General features: G+C 37.3%; 1 protein-coding gene across 1 annotated transcript; it reads right to left on the reverse strand.

Moving 5' to 3' along the window:
• Window positions 1-9,531: 9,531 nt before the first annotated feature.
• LOC134625688 (all-trans-retinol 13,14-reductase-like) lies at window positions 9,532-16,755 on the reverse strand. Its single transcript, XM_063470943.1, has 12 exons — window positions 16,590-16,755; window positions 15,715-15,897; window positions 14,668-14,806; window positions 14,409-14,511; window positions 13,480-13,675; window positions 13,196-13,393; window positions 12,076-12,195; window positions 11,826-11,964; window positions 11,434-11,543; window positions 11,159-11,325; window positions 10,370-10,529; window positions 9,532-9,683 (listed from the first exon to the last, which is right to left on the reverse strand). The coding sequence occupies exons 1-12, from the start codon at window positions 16,753-16,755 to the stop codon at window positions 9,532-9,534; spliced, it is 1,833 nt and encodes a 610-aa protein (XP_063327013.1).
• Window positions 16,756-17,475: the final 720 nt, after the last annotated feature.

Raw genomic sequence — 17,475 nt, forward strand, 5'->3', positions numbered from 1 at the left:
TTCATGAAGTCATTACTAGTTAACGTTAAAGGGATGGTTGGCTCAGTAGAGCTCTGACTTTTTGTCAGCCTGGCTACAGTGCTGAAGAGAAACCTGGGGTTGTTCTTATTTTCTTCAATCAGTGACGAATAGTAAGATGTTCTGGCTTTGCGGAGGGCTTTCTTATAAAGCAACAAACTATTTCTCCAGGCTAAATGATGATCCTCTAAATTTGTGACACGCCATTTCCTCTCCAGCTTACGAGTTATCTGCTTTAGGCTACGTGTTTGAGAATTATACCACGGAGTCAGGTACTTCTGGTTTGAGGCCTTAGTTTTCACAGGAGCTACAGTATCCAGAGTCAAACGTAGTGAGGAGGTAAAATTATTAACAAGATAATCGACCTCTGTTGGAGTAGCGTTCAGGTAGCTGCTCTGCTCTATGTTGGTACAGGGCATTGAAGATGATAACAGTGGGTGGATTATATTCTTAAACTTAGTTACAGCACTTTCAGAAAGACATCTACTGTAATGAAGTCTACTCCCCACTGCTGTGTAATAATGTCAATAAAAACAAGACAGTGCTTCAGGACCACTGTGTCGAGGCTTGGTTCGTCTGGTCAGAGTCACGTGATCAGGCACATCCGAGCTTTATTCAGTACATCATTGCTTCGGTACCTGATTCAGTGGTTTATACAGAAGTAAATCACTGCCAGGATTTTTGGCGTGTTTTGATGCGCGAAATAGTGAACCAGTGTGCGATATAATAAGAGTCATGGAGCCCGTGAGGAAGAGAGGATGCTCTGCCTATTCCTAAATAAAAAACAAACATAATAACTTATGTGTAATGTTTTTATTTTATCTGTTTATAAGCAATTCTACCCCAGGGTAAAATCATACCTATAAGCTATAATATATTATATATAAATGAACATGTCCACTGATCAGTTACACAGCATGTAAGCATAAGCATTACTCCCAACCTTTTAAAAGAGCGTCTTGTATATTTTTATATATAATGCATTTTTATCTATGAAGTTTATAAATGTTCAGAAGTCACAAGCAAAGGGAGCACAAACTATGGCACATGTGTAAACAAGGATGGTTTACTCATCAAAATTATTTATTAATCACACAGACATAACATTGCTTTATTTTCACCCCTAAAAATACACGTTCAAAGAACCACAATTGTAGCCTAATTTCACACAAAATCGTCACATGACATTAATGATTATGAAGCCGTTCATTTTAATTTGTAGAATTTAGCTGCTTTTCAGTTTTTAGCCACCAAAGAGGACTGTGTTTAAATGTAATGAATGACTAATGATGCCTTTTTTGATATAAGCTTCAGTGCTTCAGAAAGCTTCATTTGGCCTTTACTAGTGAAAATACAGTTTTGTTTTTTTAGCTTAAACAAAAATGTCAAAGCAGCTGGAAGTTCAAGTCTCCACAAAACTTTACTTTGCAATAAATGCAAATAATAAGAAAATTAGGAGGAGCGCCTCTGCTTCCTTATGAATCTGCCCAAATGAGATCATCCAGAACAGGTGTGTCATTCTCAGCATGTGTGTTAGCCTGAAGGTGGGAAACTCCACTGTTCCTGACAATGCGCATAGGCCAGCACATACACATACACACGCAACAGGGAAAATGGGAGAAAGAAGACACAGACCAGTCCAGAACAACAGCTCAAAATCAAAATCATCATCAATTTTAATTAGTTTACTGTGTCCATACTGTGTGTAGTGATTAGCCTATATGACTATGGCTACTACTACTCCTACAACTGTCATCAAATAGTTATGTGTTATCTGAAAGTTGTGATATTTAAAAAATACATAAAATAATAAAAAAAGTCTTTGAACAGGCATACAGCTATTTATTAATCATTTTATACTGTTCAACTTTATCACCATTGTTTCTGTATTTTACAAATATGTAAATCTCATATTTAACATGTTAGAAAAAAGATGGTTAAAAATATTAATATTTTAGGTAATGTCAGAGATATACTAGATTATAGGGCAATATGTATTTTATATTTCTCACTAATTTTCCCCTATCTCAGTTATTGTGCTGAAGCGTGGGAGAATACATATGCGAGAATACTTGCTACAGTAGAAAGTGGGACGAATGGTTCATAATGTTAAATATAGAGAACATACAAATAATCTGTTTATAAAATCGAAATTGTTGAAATTAGAAGATTTAGTGACATTACAGACAATTACTCATGTTCAAGGCAAAAAATAATAAATTACCTCTTAAAGCACAAAGTTTATTTGTCATGTGTTTAGGATGTGGGGACTGTAGAAGGAAATTTTACTTTAAGCATCAGTTTGCTAGGACTACACAAAGGCAAATGTGTCCAACAGTTAGAGGCATAAGAATATGGAACTATTGTGTTGTGTTATGTGCTTAAAATGATAAATCAATATGAAGAACACGAAAGTAATTTGGGCTAAATGTGAAAGGAACAATTCTTCTTTGCCATCTAGTGGTATAGTATACTGTTGATTATACTGTTTTGTTGTTTTGTTTTGGATTGTTAAGTGTAGATAAATGTTAGAGTGCTTTTTGGGTTGTAGGTGCCCACTTGTAAGATTATTTGGAATTCAAATAGGCAGTAGGTGCTAAGAAGAATTGATTCTTCTTCCTGCTCCTTTTCACTCATGGTGCAGTGCTATATTAATGGGAATGAGGGTTTGTGTGTAGGAAATGAAATACTGTTGAACCATGTGTGAAACAAACAAATAAATGAAATGAAATACGTATTATTGGTCCCTATGTGCTCTTATCTTTTGTGTTTCGATTTGGAATTTTAAAGACCTCCAGAGGAATCTCACCAACGCACTGCCAGTGCAACATTGAGATTTCAAATATGTCAAAGAGCATTCTGCGTATTCGCCAGTAAATCCTAATTCTATGTCTTGACAAGCAGACATCTTTGATATTTTTGGCCTGCTTTCTTACTTGTTTCCATACTTTATTTGACTCAATACTGAAATGTGCTTCCAATTTTTATGTAAAAGGTATATGTTAGCAGAGAACGCTACATTTATTTCTTTGCATCCTAAACTCAAACTGTCCTTATCTGCTCATTGATCTGCTGCTGTCTATTTCTTGCATGTAGACAGGAATGTAGATTGGAATGAGGCTTCTTGCAGAATCTGGTTTTGCCTTCCATCACATGTATAAGTAACCAAAAGCCTAACAGTATCAGCCAGAGCTTTCTCCTCTCAGGTGTTAAGAAGCACCAGGTAAGTCCTCAAGCCACGGATAGAGATATAAAGATATATAGATATATAGACATTTTACCATGAGATTATCATTAAAATACCATAAATTAATTTATTCTTGATACCTTTGCAGTGAAACAACTGTTTAAAGGACATAAAACGCATGCTACTGTAAATGTCATTTAGACCTTTGTGCAAAACACTATTTATATGAAACATGCCATATTATTGATCTTAAATGTTAAATGTTAATCTTTTCTGAGCACAGATATTAGTTGTATAAAGAAAACCTCTTTCACAATTCCACTGGCGTTTATAAAACAAAAAATATATCTACACTGTGATGCAAATGATATACAGTGTGTCATAGCCTTGGATTCTTTTGCAAAGTTAAAACTTACTTCATTTGCCTGCATAGTAAAAGTTCTGACAATGATAATAAAAAGTCGTCTTCTTTAATTTACAGTGATGCTATGCACTGGAATTTAACAAATACATTTTTCTTGCAGGAAACAGAAAAACATTTACCTAAAAATAAAAATGCAGTGCAAGGTAGAAATGTTTCTGTATGAGTTCAAGTTCCTGCAGATTACATATTATAGGTTCTCAGTAAGCTTTGATTCATTTTGTAGACCTTCTATTGTTTATCCACATGTTGACAGTTGGCTTTGCTCCAGATGGTGAATCATGTTACTGCTATAACTCGCCTTGCAGGCTTTTTCTGTGTCTTTATTTACTAGATGGCAGTCATTGTTTTGTCCTGTCAAATGGTATGCTACCAGGTAGTTCACATGCAAGCTAAACAACACTGATTAAAGTATGTGCTAATAATAATCCAGTAATTATCTCAGATTATTGACAAATAATCAGAGATTATTACTGGAAGTGCCTAGATGTTATATGCTTGCCTGGATGCTCGCACTCTCTCACACTAGTGTAAAATGATATAAACATATTCATTAACACTCATCTAAAGTCATCATCTGCTTAATGTAGTGTATTAAAGGTAATGGACTATGAACTCTGTCTTACACTGTCAATTAGGAAGAAAATAATAGGTGAAGGATTTTTTTTTTTTGACCAGGTAAACTGCAGAGATGGAAAATGTCATAGATGCACCAGATATTATCAGGAATGTGTTTGGCATTGGTCAAGGTATTGCCGGGGCACTGCCAACAGATCGTGCATGCACTGTGCAGACAAAGAATGAGTGTTCCACTTATTCTCTTTGTAACCCCTGGTGAGTTGTTAAAAATTGCTGTACTTCAAATATTGCCCTATTTTTAAAACATGTTCTCATGGAGATGTATTTTCCTGTGTAGTGTGCACACAAAGAGTGGATGCTACACCATTCCCTTCCCACCTACCATTCAACCGTCGCTGAAGGGGAGCCTCAGTTTGTCAAGCGTCCATCCAGACTTGAAGGAGCAGTGGGCATCATCACTTATGATCTTTGCAATAGTTCTTCCGAAGAGGCAACTGCATAAATTGCCATCATGTTCAAGGTGCCATTTAAACAGAAGCCAAATCAATGTGGATTGGGAGTCTTTGATATTGGCACAGAGTGTAACCAAGATCTCTTTCATGAGAAAAACTCAGGCACAACATTTGTCAGAGGCCCAGCCAAAGGTCCCAATCTCACATACAAAAGTGAAAGTGTTACCATCATGGCCACAATGTCAAAAGGCATCACAGCTTCAATTAAGGTGCAAGTAAAGTAAAACTGCAAACAATTTTCCACACTGTAAAATGTAATATTGTGTTTAATTAAAAATATTAAATAGTCTGAACTCAATTTTTATCAATTTGTTATTAGAAACCAATTTAAATAAGTTACCAGTACTTTTTATGCAAAAACGCTGATAAACTCAATTAATTTGAGTTGTCTTAACTTAGAAAAACTAAGTAAGCTGGAAGTTTTGCTTCTCAGTGCGGAAGGATGAAAGAGGTGTTTTGAAAATGCCACGTGACTACCGTCCTCCTCCCTCTTGGATCAGTCCGCATGTTCACGGTGCATTTTTTATGGAATATGTTGAGCAAACTTGGAGAAGCGTCAGCTCAAGATATTATTGTTGTCATTGCTGTGGATCTTTACCTGATACACTGACTTGGTGAGTAAATGTTTACTCTTATTCAAACTGATTTGTGGCTTCTCTTAGTTTAGCACCAGGTTTAAAATCTTGCTAGCTAGTTAGTGTTAGCCTAGCGTTGCTGCTGCCGCTGGGCTCATGTTACTTAAAAATTAACACCACAGCCTTAAAAACCTTACATAAAACTATGTGGTGAAATTTTCTGTTGATTGTTTGAAATAAATAAGTGAGATAAGAACCCAGACAAAATTCTTTGGGAGGTGCAGCCGTTAGGGGTGGGGTAGGTGTGGGGGGTGGATAACAGAGCTCTCCGAAAACGTGGAAGCACTTTTCCAAATATGTGATATTTTGATAAATTAAGTAGATATTTGAGCATTACACAGCTACATTCTCGCCTGAAAATATCTTAAAAGGTTATTCTGTGATCCAGAAAGGGTAGTCTGGGGAAAAGGAGGATCGCATTTGTCGGCCGGTTGTCGGAGCCTGTGCGTACTTAAGCGCGGCAATGGCGGAGGAGCGCGGCTAAAATCTTATTACTTTTTCTGGGTCACAAAATAAACTTTTAAGATATTTTCAGGCGAGAATGTAGCTGTGTAAATTTCAAATATCTGCTCGATTTATCAAGACATCACATATTTCCAAAAATGCTCCGACGTTTTCGGAGACGTCTATTTTTTCATGCTTTGTGGCTGCTTTAGAACATCTGTGGCATCTATTAATGTCAAATCTAGCCTTTATTTAACAAAATAAGCAAACTCTATGTTACAATGATTGCACAGCCATTAAGGATCAAATCAATGTTCTGTTTTTTTCTCCCTCTGCTTGCTTCTTACTGTCTTTGAGGCTCGGGACCAGCACTCCTGTTGTTGGACAGAAAGACATCAACTCAGTGGTAAGTATTTTGGTTTTCCAATATATTAGCAACTGTCAGTGACATTTATATTAATCAGGCTGAACTTTAATCATACTTTAGATCAGCCTGTTTTACTTATTGTTTTGTTTGTGCTTTGGTTTGGGGAAGTTGTTTTTTTACTGATCTTTTCCTGTCTTCTGTTATTAGACTTGAGATATGACTGCACGATGCTGTTGCTGGTGACTCCAGTTAATTCTACAAGACATGCTGTGTAAGTAAACAAACAACAACAGTTTGGTCTGCATTTCTTGAAAGATCACATCCCCCAAACTTAGTTTAGAGGGTCTACACTGTATATAGTGAAGTCTGCAAGTTTTCTAACAGCAAAATCTGTTTTGTGCCCAAAATCATTTTGCACATCATTAGAATGAAAGTTATTGGCCATGTTTGCATAGCCCTTTTTAAAATGATGCTTTCATGACATTATTGTGTGTTGGGTGGTGGTCACAGCTATCCAGACTGACAATTTGGGACATTGAATGTCACCTCTCCGGTGGGGAGGGAGCCTGAGATTGTCTAAATTGGAGTCTGTTTTATACCAAATGCAGAAAAAAATGTTTTAAGAAAGCAATTAAGTTCATGTTCCAAAAAATATGATTGTTTGCTTGCAGGACACCAGGAGAGATGAGTCCTCCGTCACAGATGGTGTGGTCAGTGAAGATGGTCGCCTGCAGGTTCAAGCTCATTGCATCTCCAACCCACTTCCACTGCCACTGTACTGAAGGGAAGTTAAAGACTTTCTTCTGCACCTACATTTGGATCACCTCGATCCATGACAGTCATTCAGGCAGTAATGCCTGGACTGGAAACAAGCCATCCTTAAAATATTACAACATTCCAGCTCCTGTGTTAGAATGAAAAACAAATGTGTTGTTTAAATTAGAGACTGCACTTGTGACAGAACAACAAATATTTTATTTTGATTATATAAGTAATGTAAGTACAAAACAAACTTGTGGTAGGCCTAAACTTATTTTCAGAATAATTACATCTGAGACTTTGTTTCATTGTAAGATTATAACAGTGATGGCAATATAATTGTTTGTTGTTCAGCAGAACAGTGTCCAGTATGTTGGCTGTTGTACTTTGTTGTGTTTGAAAATAAAAGTTGGGCTCATTTTAACATCATTACAAAAATTGTTGTTAATTATTTTTAATCATATTCAGGTTACCACAAATTGTTTTTTCATTTAGTTGAACTTGAAATGTTCGTCAGGTAAACAATTAGTATTGTACAGTCAGAAATATCAAGTTATTCTTAATACTGCAGACTTGCAATGTATAAGTTGTCCTAACAGTCATCTTAAGTAAGCTTTACTTAGTTTTTTTGAGGCAACGAGTTTCCATAATTTTCTTGAGTTCTGGGAACTAACACGGCTGTACAGTGTACTCAAAATGAGTAAGTTGCCCTAACTTGGTCATCTTACGTAAACTTGATCCAATTTTTTTGAGTTCTGGGAACAAATGAGCTTGTACAGAGTACTCAAAATAAATAAGTTGTCCTAATTTAGTCATTTTGAGCTAAGCTTTACTCAATTTTTTTGAGGCAACGAGTTTCCATAATTTTTTTGAGTTCTGGGAACTAATTAGATTTTACAGTGCAGTGGTAAATCTACTTTTTCAGAGAGTGATTTTGTACTAATTGTCTAAGCTAGTTTGATTGTTCAGCTTCATGTGGTTAATCACTGATATTTGCTTTGAATGATGCTTCTCTGGCTTCTTGGAAAACCTGCACTGAACACAGATCTGTAAAATGTTAAATAAATTGGTAAAACCAGCAATTTATGCATCTCTCTGTGTGTTTGTTTGTACCCTTTACGCATTGTCATGTAGATGTATTAACAGCTGTGCCCTTATTATAGAAAAATATAGGTTAATGTGCTTGTTGTATTTTACAAATATTAGTAGATATATGTAATATGACTGCAAGCTCTTTCAGTTCATCAATCAATTCACTTTTCTATAACTCCAACAGCAATCCCCTCAAGATCCCAGGATGTTTTAGGGTTTTCTACACTCTGACATTGATAATTGTGTGTACATTAACAAACCTGAATTGCTAATAATTAATTCGAGATCCTTTTAATGGTGCCACATGCCCCCATGTGGCACCATTAAAAGGTGGTGCTAATAACATGTGGTACTAATAACTTGATTAATGGCTCCATGGCATTAATGTTCTTATTGCCATCAACCTTATTGTGTTTTTTACCCCTTACAATTCAAGTACATAAACTTACAGTGCAGGCTGTAGAACAAATATGTTTTAGACAGTCAAGAAATATATTACATTTAGACTAAACCCCCATAACAAGACACCCACAACATTATGATCTGTACTGGAGTAGGGAACAGGTGGAAGAGAACCTGGAGAGGTGGAGGAACTGAAGAGAAAATGAATGAAAGTTATAAGCAAGACAGAATACATGTGTGTGAATGGGAGGGAGATGGATGGAAAGGTGAACATGCAAAGACCATAGGTAGATGAGTTTTACTTACCCCAGGTCAACAATCAAAAGCAATTGTGCACAAGAGAGGTTAAGAAAAGATTGGAGGAAAGGTGGAATGTGTGGAGACGAGTGTCAGCGATTATTTGTAACAGGAGGATAACATGATGAGTGACCAGGATGGATAAAAAATGAGTATCGAAGGAGCAGCTCTAGTTTTGTGGTTTGGAGATAAAGTTGGAGAGGAGAGGTTGAGATAGTCTGGAAATGTGCAGAAGACAACAGATGGACAACAGATTCTGAATGTGAAGTTTTCAGGTAAATGCAAGACCACAGAGAAGATTCATGGCTGTAGTAAAGGAGGACATGCAGAAGATTGGTGTTTCAGAAGAGGATGTTAGAATAGATCAACTGTGGTGACCCCTAAAGGGAGCGGTCGGAAGAATGTGGTGATTCCCGGGAAGCTGCAGTATGTCAATAAAAAGACTTGTAAATGAATAGCTTAATTGTTTATTAAAGGTATCACTGTAATGGTTTATTGCAGGCATCTCACATGCAACTGGTGAGGTGTTTCTTTAAATGAAAGCTCAATGAAAAGTGAACGAAGGTGACATTTGGCAGCAGGTTTAAAATGTCTTTATCACTTTTAAAGAATCTAAGAGCAGCTACAGCAGAAGCAGTTATGGTGGTGGAAGTGCAGATTTGTATTCATCATTCACACATTTGTAATTTTTTTTTAATTCAGCTAACCTTACAGCATGACTGGAAACCATCCAAAGATATATATCATAAAAAACATAAAATCTTATCTCAGAGACGTGACATTTTATGTACTCGAGAAGAACACAGACTCCACCACAGCTACCAGGTTAATTTGTGACTACTCTGATTGCGTTTGAGGCGGGTCTTCAGGGCTAGAAGGTCAATGTAGAGGATCTGATTGAGGACAGCTGATGCACAAAGCAGTCCACCGTGAAGAGCTCCAGCCATGCCATTGCAAAAGACGTCCTGACCTGAACACACACAGAAACATCAGGAAATTATTGCACTCAGAGTTTGCATGCACTTAAAGAACTAGTTTGTAGTTGGGTTTGTAGAGTAAGATTGTTGGGGCCATTTTTGTTGAATTCTTGGGAGTCATACTTTTTTATCCATTATTGTTTTTTCTTAAAAACAGTAAGAATATACTTAAGCTAGTTTGCTATTTAAATCTGTAATTACATTTTTAATTTTGGAAAACTTTTGATTAGTGTGGTAACTTTTGGACCCTCCCATTAATTAAGAGCTTAAGAGCACACTGTGGGGTGTGGTGGAAATCTTTTTTGTTTATCAAATGTCCAGTAAGACAACAGGAGGGTTTAAAACTGCCTTTTTTAAACACTTTTTGAACTTGTGGAATTATATTAAATATTTATATATATTAAAAGTGTAATCATAATAAACTTTCATTTACATCTAAGTTGTAAGAAATTATTTGGTTGATTTTTGGTTCATATTTATATAAGAAATAAACAACATATGTTTTTCAAAGAATCAAGTCGGAAGTGCATTCAGAAACAAACTACCGGTTACCACCCATGGCCTTTTCTTGGAGTATTTTTGTTTTGGTACTTAAAAGGCTGTGACAAAGATGAATTATTGTCACTGTGTGAGTGAGAATCTTAGTAAGTGCAGATATGGCTGGGGGAATGAGAATCACCTGTTAAATAGAGACCGCTGATGGGAGTCTGTGGTCGTGTCTTAGCAATCGCTTCTGGCTTGAAGCGCTCCAAGTTGTGTTCAGCTCCATACATCTCACCTCTTGGAGCACCCAAATAGTGGACGTTTGTTAGAGGGGTTGCAGCATCTACCATTACTACCTGAAAAACATACACGTGCAAATTAATAGAGGATTTATCAATAGAGGTTGGGACTGTGAAATTCCAACCTCTTTGTTGTACAAGTTGAGCGGATAATGAAATATACAGAGATGTTAGTGTTGCTTTTTGACAGTTAAATTGTGGACATTAGAAACTCAGAGCAGTTCTGTTGTAAAACGACAAAAGCATACATATGACAAGGGATGGAAGCCGGAACATTTTTGCACTTTCCAGATTGAAAGGAATGACAACGAGCTGAGAACATGGAGCTAACAATGACAAAGTCTTTTTATTTTCTTTAAATTTCTTCAAAGCATATATGAGCGTTCTCCCATGAGGGGTTGGATGTCACAGGGTTAAAATTCAAGCCTTTTTTAGTGATTTTCAGCACCTCTGTAAGTCCATTTTTAATCCTAAACAGTTAAAAAAAAACTAACCCTGACTAAAAAGCAACTTTTGAACAGAAAACATCAACTGTTGAGTAATGCACGTTAGCTTAGTTTGCAAACAGATTAAGTTAATTGCATAATTTGACTAAATGTGATAAATCAAATTTAGATCATTAATGAATCAATCAGAATACATTGTCTGTGCAGACAATGAACATATTCACAAGTATCTACACACACCTTGTCTCGCAGATGAGGGAAGATGGTTAGTGCCCATTCCAGCAGCTCTTGGGCCATACTGTTCTTCAGATCCACGTAGTCCTGTCCCCGTTTCCCAAGCTTGGTCCCCTCCCATTCCTCAAACCATTCATAGCGTGCCATGGTTAACAAAGTCATACAGGACTTACCTGTGAAGAGATAGGAAGAAGAATAAAGAGTACTGTAACACTGTCAAACAGTCAGAGTGGTGCATCAAAGATGCACAGGTAAATTGTGTCCATGCAAATGTGCATTACCTGGATGTCTGATGCTGGCTGTGGGATCTTTAGCAGACGGAAAAGTGATAAACATCATGGGAATGTTTCCCAAAACCTGCTCTCTGCTTAGAGATGAATACTGCTCCATGCTTCTCACACAATGTTTTGTACAAAGACACAAAAGAAAATTTGTTAATTCAATCCATTAAATGTTAAATACACTACAATGGCGATAGGATAGGGTTGAATTATTATTATTATAAAACACATGATCATGGAAATATTTAGATAGAACACTAGAATGACAAAAAAAGAATAGACCAAGATAACATTTTTGACTAGATTTGAGAAGAAATCGGATAGAAGTTAGAAGTAGAAATAAAGTTAAACTACAAAGAGATGAAGGAATGAAAGAAGAGAGGAAAACCTACAGTGAGTCCAAGTCATTGTCTTTATACATCCAGAAGTTATTGGAAACGATGCCTAGCTCCTCTTTGGTTCCATCCAGACCAACAAAGACCAAAAAGGAACCCATGCCATGATGTACCATACTCAGCAATGACTGGATCTCTATACAACAGAAAACATACAGAATCTTTAGAGGGCAAAAGACGCTTCAGGAAATGCATGATACTCATATCAAATTAAAATCAAAAACAAGTGCAACGCATCGACTGTTACCTGGTTTTTCTTGTATATTGTGAGGTAGAAACTTCTTGAAGGTGTTGAAGATTCCAGCATTTGAAACTACAACAGGGGCAAGAACCTCTATCTCTTCTTGTCCTTTAAGAACCACCACACCTGAAAGATACACAGTGTTATCCTGATATTATTACTTGGTGGAGATATCGTTTTTGGACATTGGATCACACTTGCTCCTGTTTCTCAGAAAACGTAGAGTTGCTTTGGAAAAATAGTAAATCCAAACTTCAGATAACCTAAGCCATTAATTTCAAGACAAAGAAATTTATCAATAAAGTTATCCAGTCTAAAACCATCATGACATTACAAATTTACTACCAATGACCTAATACCCAAGGCGACTAAAATTCTCCCAGCAAAACATTTGCCACTAATTGCCACCTCATTTTACTATCTGTAACCACTAAGTAAACAGAGATAACTGCCTTACTTTTAATAATCTGCTTTGACAAATAAGTTTGTCTCACTGGTTGTTGCGGTTTGTACAGCAGGATTAAGAATGTGTTGTTCTGAAGAGCTCAGTGAATTAGAGCGTGGTACTGTGATGGGATGCCAAGCCATTTCATGAAATTTCTTTCCTCCTAGTTATTCCACAATCAACTGTACTTGGTATTTTTGCAAAGTGGAGAAGTTTCGGAACTACAGTAACTCAGCTATGAAGTGACCATATAAATTGCAGAGTATGGTCACTGAGATGTATAATAATGCATAAAACTCTGCTGAATTAGTCACTGCAAAGTTCCTCTGGCATTACAATCAACTCAGAAACTGTGCTTCAGGAGCTTCATGGCATGGGTTTCCATAGGTGAGCTGCTGTGGGTGTAATGTGTAGATATCCCAGTACTTTTGCCCATATAGCATATAATGACAGGTTAACATTTAATATTGCAAAAGATCTGCTGTAGTTTGCAACAGAAAGCATTCAGCAAACTTAGTATACTTTGAGTACATTGTGCAGTCATACAAGTTACTAATTCAGGCTGTGTCCATTTGGACACTCAGCTAGACCCACAACAAGCCATCAGACTGTCCTCAAAGAATTTGTCAAGAAATTAAACATGAAATATGAAGTTATTTTCTCTCCCCCTGTCCCACTCACCATACGCCTTCCCCTGTTCGTTGAGGAGGATGCGTTGCACTGGAGCCCTGACTAGGACTGCACCACCTGCTTGCTGAATGACTGGGATGATGTGAAAGGCAAATTCACTTGCGCCCCCACGTGGATAGTATGCACCACGCTTGTAGTGGTGAAGGAGGAGGGCATTAATGAGAAAGCTGGAGTCTTTAGGAGGGACGCCTTCAAGAGAAGAAGATGAAACAGAACCATGAAGAGAATGTACCGTCTGATCTGAGTGGCAATATGCCTTTGTGTGTGTCCAGCACCATAGAACAGGTATGCAGAAAGTGCCTGCAAGTCCTTGCTCTGTGTGAGGCGGGATATTAATTCTGAATGGCTGGTTGTTGCAAGACGAAACACTGAAGATATCCAATGTAATAGGCCAGTCCAAATGAGAAAGTTAACCAACCAGTACGGAACGATCTTCAACATGGCAATAAGTGGCGTCCTCTGTGAACCAAGCTGCAAGAGAGAACACAGTCATATTTATTAATGAGAGTCCTATCTAGACTTTACTTATCTGGCACCATTTATAACACAAGTGCAGTTCAACGGTTTTGCTGTTAAGGTGCCAAAATCTATTGAGCAATTCTCCCAAGTTCATCGGGGAAGAGCAGAACTGGTCATGTGATAACAGATTGCTATACTGATTGTATTTCTGGAACTGGATCAGTTCATTGCTGATTTTGGCTTCTAATAAGTATCCACTATTTTAAGCTACAACCCATTCTGTTTAGCTGCTTCATCATATTGTTGGACATGTATACAGTTGAATGTGTGTTAACAAGTAAGTACTGCAAACAAAATAGAGCTCAATGGAAAAAACTCTGGTGGATTTTTGCATTGATATGGACAGGGTAAGTTGTTAGGAACTGAATGAAACAGATAAAACAGAAAAAATAGTAGTTTGAATTAGATTTCCTAGAGTCTGTTGTTCCTTTCATTTTTTGAGAAGTACATATCCAGTGGACAAGCAAGCATTTGATCCTCTTTGAAACGGTGCCTGTAAAACAAGGTGATGGTCTTGAAAATAGGCACAAGGAAAGTTAAAATTCCTGTTGCAAGATGTTTGAGGGTTTTTTATTTTTTGCTTATGCCTTACATTTTAATATACTAGTCCATTCCATAATCCCTCCACCCTTCTTTTTGAGGCATCCACTTCATCATGATTATCCTTGCTTCTGTCCCTTTTTACCTTCATCAGTCTCATTAATTCATCAATGGCTTCTTCTTCTCCTGGAAACTGATTCTTCAGGCTGACTGCCATTTCAGTCTTCCCTGCATGGACATGGTACTCCCTGAGAATGATGGGATATTGGAAGATTTATGATGAAAGTGAGGAAAGATGAGGCAGTAAAGGTGGGAAATCCAGTTTGTTTCATTTGCAATAGAAAGTTGGCAAAAAAGTTAATGAAAGTCAGGGATACTGAAACAAGTAACAAAATCTGATCTACCTGCGCTGGTCATGCTGACCTAGGATCACTGTATCAAAGTGCTGCTCCAGCCTTGCAAACTGCAGCTGTCCCTCTGTGATCTGATCCAAAGCAACCTTCAACAAGCTGTTCTCATGAAGCTGACCCAGGTAATGAATACCTGGTGGTAACATAATGGGTTTAAATTCACTTGTGCATTTTTTCAAAAATGTAAACAAACAAAAAAGAAAGAAAACACAAGCAGTGAAACCAAATTAATCTCTCACATTTAGATGAACCAGCTTTTTAGGGTTTCTTAAGAATTTCACGATAAAGGAATCAAGTACAGTCATAAAATGGATAGTACTGCATAATGGGTTACATCACACATACATTAAATAAACATGTTTAATCTACTTGGACTGAATTATGTGTCATGAATGTTTAAAGCAATTAAATATATTTTGACTAGTGCTGTCAGCGTTAATCTCGTTAAAATGACGTTAACTCCATAACCGCATTAAAGCGGGGGCTGCACGGCAATAACGCGTTAACAAGCTAACCGCGCTGACGCAGTGCAGCTCCACGCACGGGGTGATCCGCGTTAACTCGCTAACAGAGATTTGCCTCATTAATGCAGTTATGGCATTAACGTCATTTTAACCAGATTAACGCTGACAGCACTAGTTTTGACATTATTTTCTCTTAAATTTGCATTTGCAAATTGGTCTCTATAACAAGATGAATTCTCAATTTGGGATCTCTATTGTTATTTATTTCCATTCATTCACAACATGTAACAAGTTTCAGATAAATAATATTAAATTATGTAAACATCCGTGTGTGCATAATATACCTGGAAATTGTCATGGTCCTGGGTGTGACCCAGTGTTTTGTGTTGTTTGTAATCTATCCCAGTATTTATTGTTCTCTGTGCCTCCCTTATGTTTGGTCTCTGTGCTTCTCAGTTGCTCTGTCTCCCCTGTCAGTTGTATCCCCTAGTCAAGGCAGTTTGTCTTGTTGGTTTTAGAGATATATTGCTGTGAGTTTTATTTTGTGGACTGGTGTGTGTTTCCTTCAGCAGCTTACCCACATCAAACTCAAATCCTTTATTTTGGAAGGTGTGTGTGCACCCTCCTGCTTGGTCATGCTGCTCCAGAACTACAACCTTCTTCCCAGCTTTGGACAAAAGTGCTGCCGCCGTCAAACCTCCTATGCCACTGCCAATCACCACTGCGTCCAGATCAGCAGGAACACGGTCCACACGAAATCCTGTGGGGGAAACAACATTTCATATCAGCCTGATGGAGGATTGTGAGGGTTTCTAGACACACGAGACAGAAACAGAAGTTTCTGATGGCAATGCAACCTCCACAGACAGATCCACTTCAGATGTTTTTATAGCTAGATCTAGAAAAACAAATAGGGGTTGACACAAAATTTCAATTTACATGTAAATATGAAATTCTTTATGAATAACAGCTATGCAGTTGTGTGTATTAAATTATAATATTTTTTATGTTCTATTCTAAAAATACATTTTCTTCAGAAGCTAAAAAATGACAAGAAATGTAAGAAAACACTGGTGATTTGAGCTGCGGTAACTAAACGAAAAGCTTAATGTTTAGTGTAATGAACACTACAGCTGGGGTCAATGGGAATGGCATTGTACCTGAGCTGAGGTAACGCACAAATTTCCTCGTCGTGGGATCAATAAAGTCTTATCTTAAATTTGCAGGTGTTGCTCATAAACCAAAATACTGACAAACTGATCCATCGACTATCAACATTAATAGGAAAATTAGTACTTCTTCTCAGTTTTAAGGATTTATTATGACTCTAGCAGAAGTAAGAAGTCTTGATCAGCAGAGTTGTACAAATTCCTCATTCCTTAAATAAAAACTGAGTAAAAACAAAGCATCAAGTAGTCACCAAATTGAGCACTGCTCCCATACATACATTACCTCTCTTCAGCCTGACATCCCTCAGTTTGCTGTCAGCGACAAGGGGTCTGGGTGGTCTCAGGCACGACTCACTAAATACCTTGTAGCGTTGCCCAACTATCAAAAAGAAAATGACAATCACCACCAGCAGCACGCAGCTCAGTAGACCAAGCAGCCACCACCACATACTAGCTGAAGGGAGCTTTGCACCTTCTACACTGACAACAAGAGAGAGATCAGAGGCATGAACGAAGCAGTGAGGAGATCAAATGGGAAGCTTTCCAACCGGGCTGTAGAGAAGTCCCAATGAAAAATGAAAACTTTGTTGTTTTTTATAGTCGTGAAGTAACAAGCACATAACATGTGACATTATGTGAAATCATACCACAGAATTACAGGAGTGGGAAATGCATTTTCCACAGTAGGCGATTACACTGGCAGAGAAGAGAGGGCTGGTTGTATGTGTGTGATATCCACATCCAAAAAAGTACTTGAATGCTTATCTTTGAAATTTTATTTACAGCTATGTGACTGTTTAGCTTAGATCACTGCAGTTCTACTTTATGATCGTGAACAAAAGTGCTTTGAGAGATAAAATGCAGTGACTGAAGTTCTTAGTCCTCTGGGAAAAATGTAAAGGTTACAAATTCAGAGGGCAATATTATACACTGTGAAAAGACTGTTGAGCAGCAAAGTATGAGATATGTGATAAACAAAATCGGAATTAGAAAACCAGTTATAATGTAACCAAAAGCAGAAATATATTTCATATATTAGATTTGTGTGTAGACTTTATTCCAGGATATTTTATTATTTTGAAGATTTTTTTATGTTGAAGTCTTTGCTGAGAAGTCCTGTTCTGGTTTCTTGTGAAATTCTTGCATCTTTGGTTTCACTTTTTACTGAA

The sequence above is a fragment of the Pelmatolapia mariae genome, linkage group LG4 (assembly GCF_036321145.2).
Source record: "Pelmatolapia mariae isolate MD_Pm_ZW linkage group LG4, Pm_UMD_F_2, whole genome shotgun sequence".
In the NCBI taxonomy this organism is placed as follows: domain Eukaryota; kingdom Metazoa; phylum Chordata; class Actinopteri; order Cichliformes; family Cichlidae; genus Pelmatolapia; species Pelmatolapia mariae.

Excerpts from the sequence above, each read along its gene's own strand:
- LOC134625688 (XM_063470943.1), bottom strand. The coding sequence starts at position 16,755 with ATGTGGTGGTGGCTGCTTGGTCTACTGAGCTGCGTGCTGCTGGTGGTG. Across the intron at positions 15,898-16,589 it reads GGATGTCAGGCTGAAGAGAG|GATTTCGTGTGGACCGTGTT; the intron begins GTAATGTATGTA and ends TTTCCCCCACAG. Across the intron at positions 9,684-10,369 it reads CAGCGGTCTCTATTTAACAG|GTCAGGACGTCTTTTGCAAT; the intron begins GTGATTCTCATT and ends GTGTGTGTTCAG.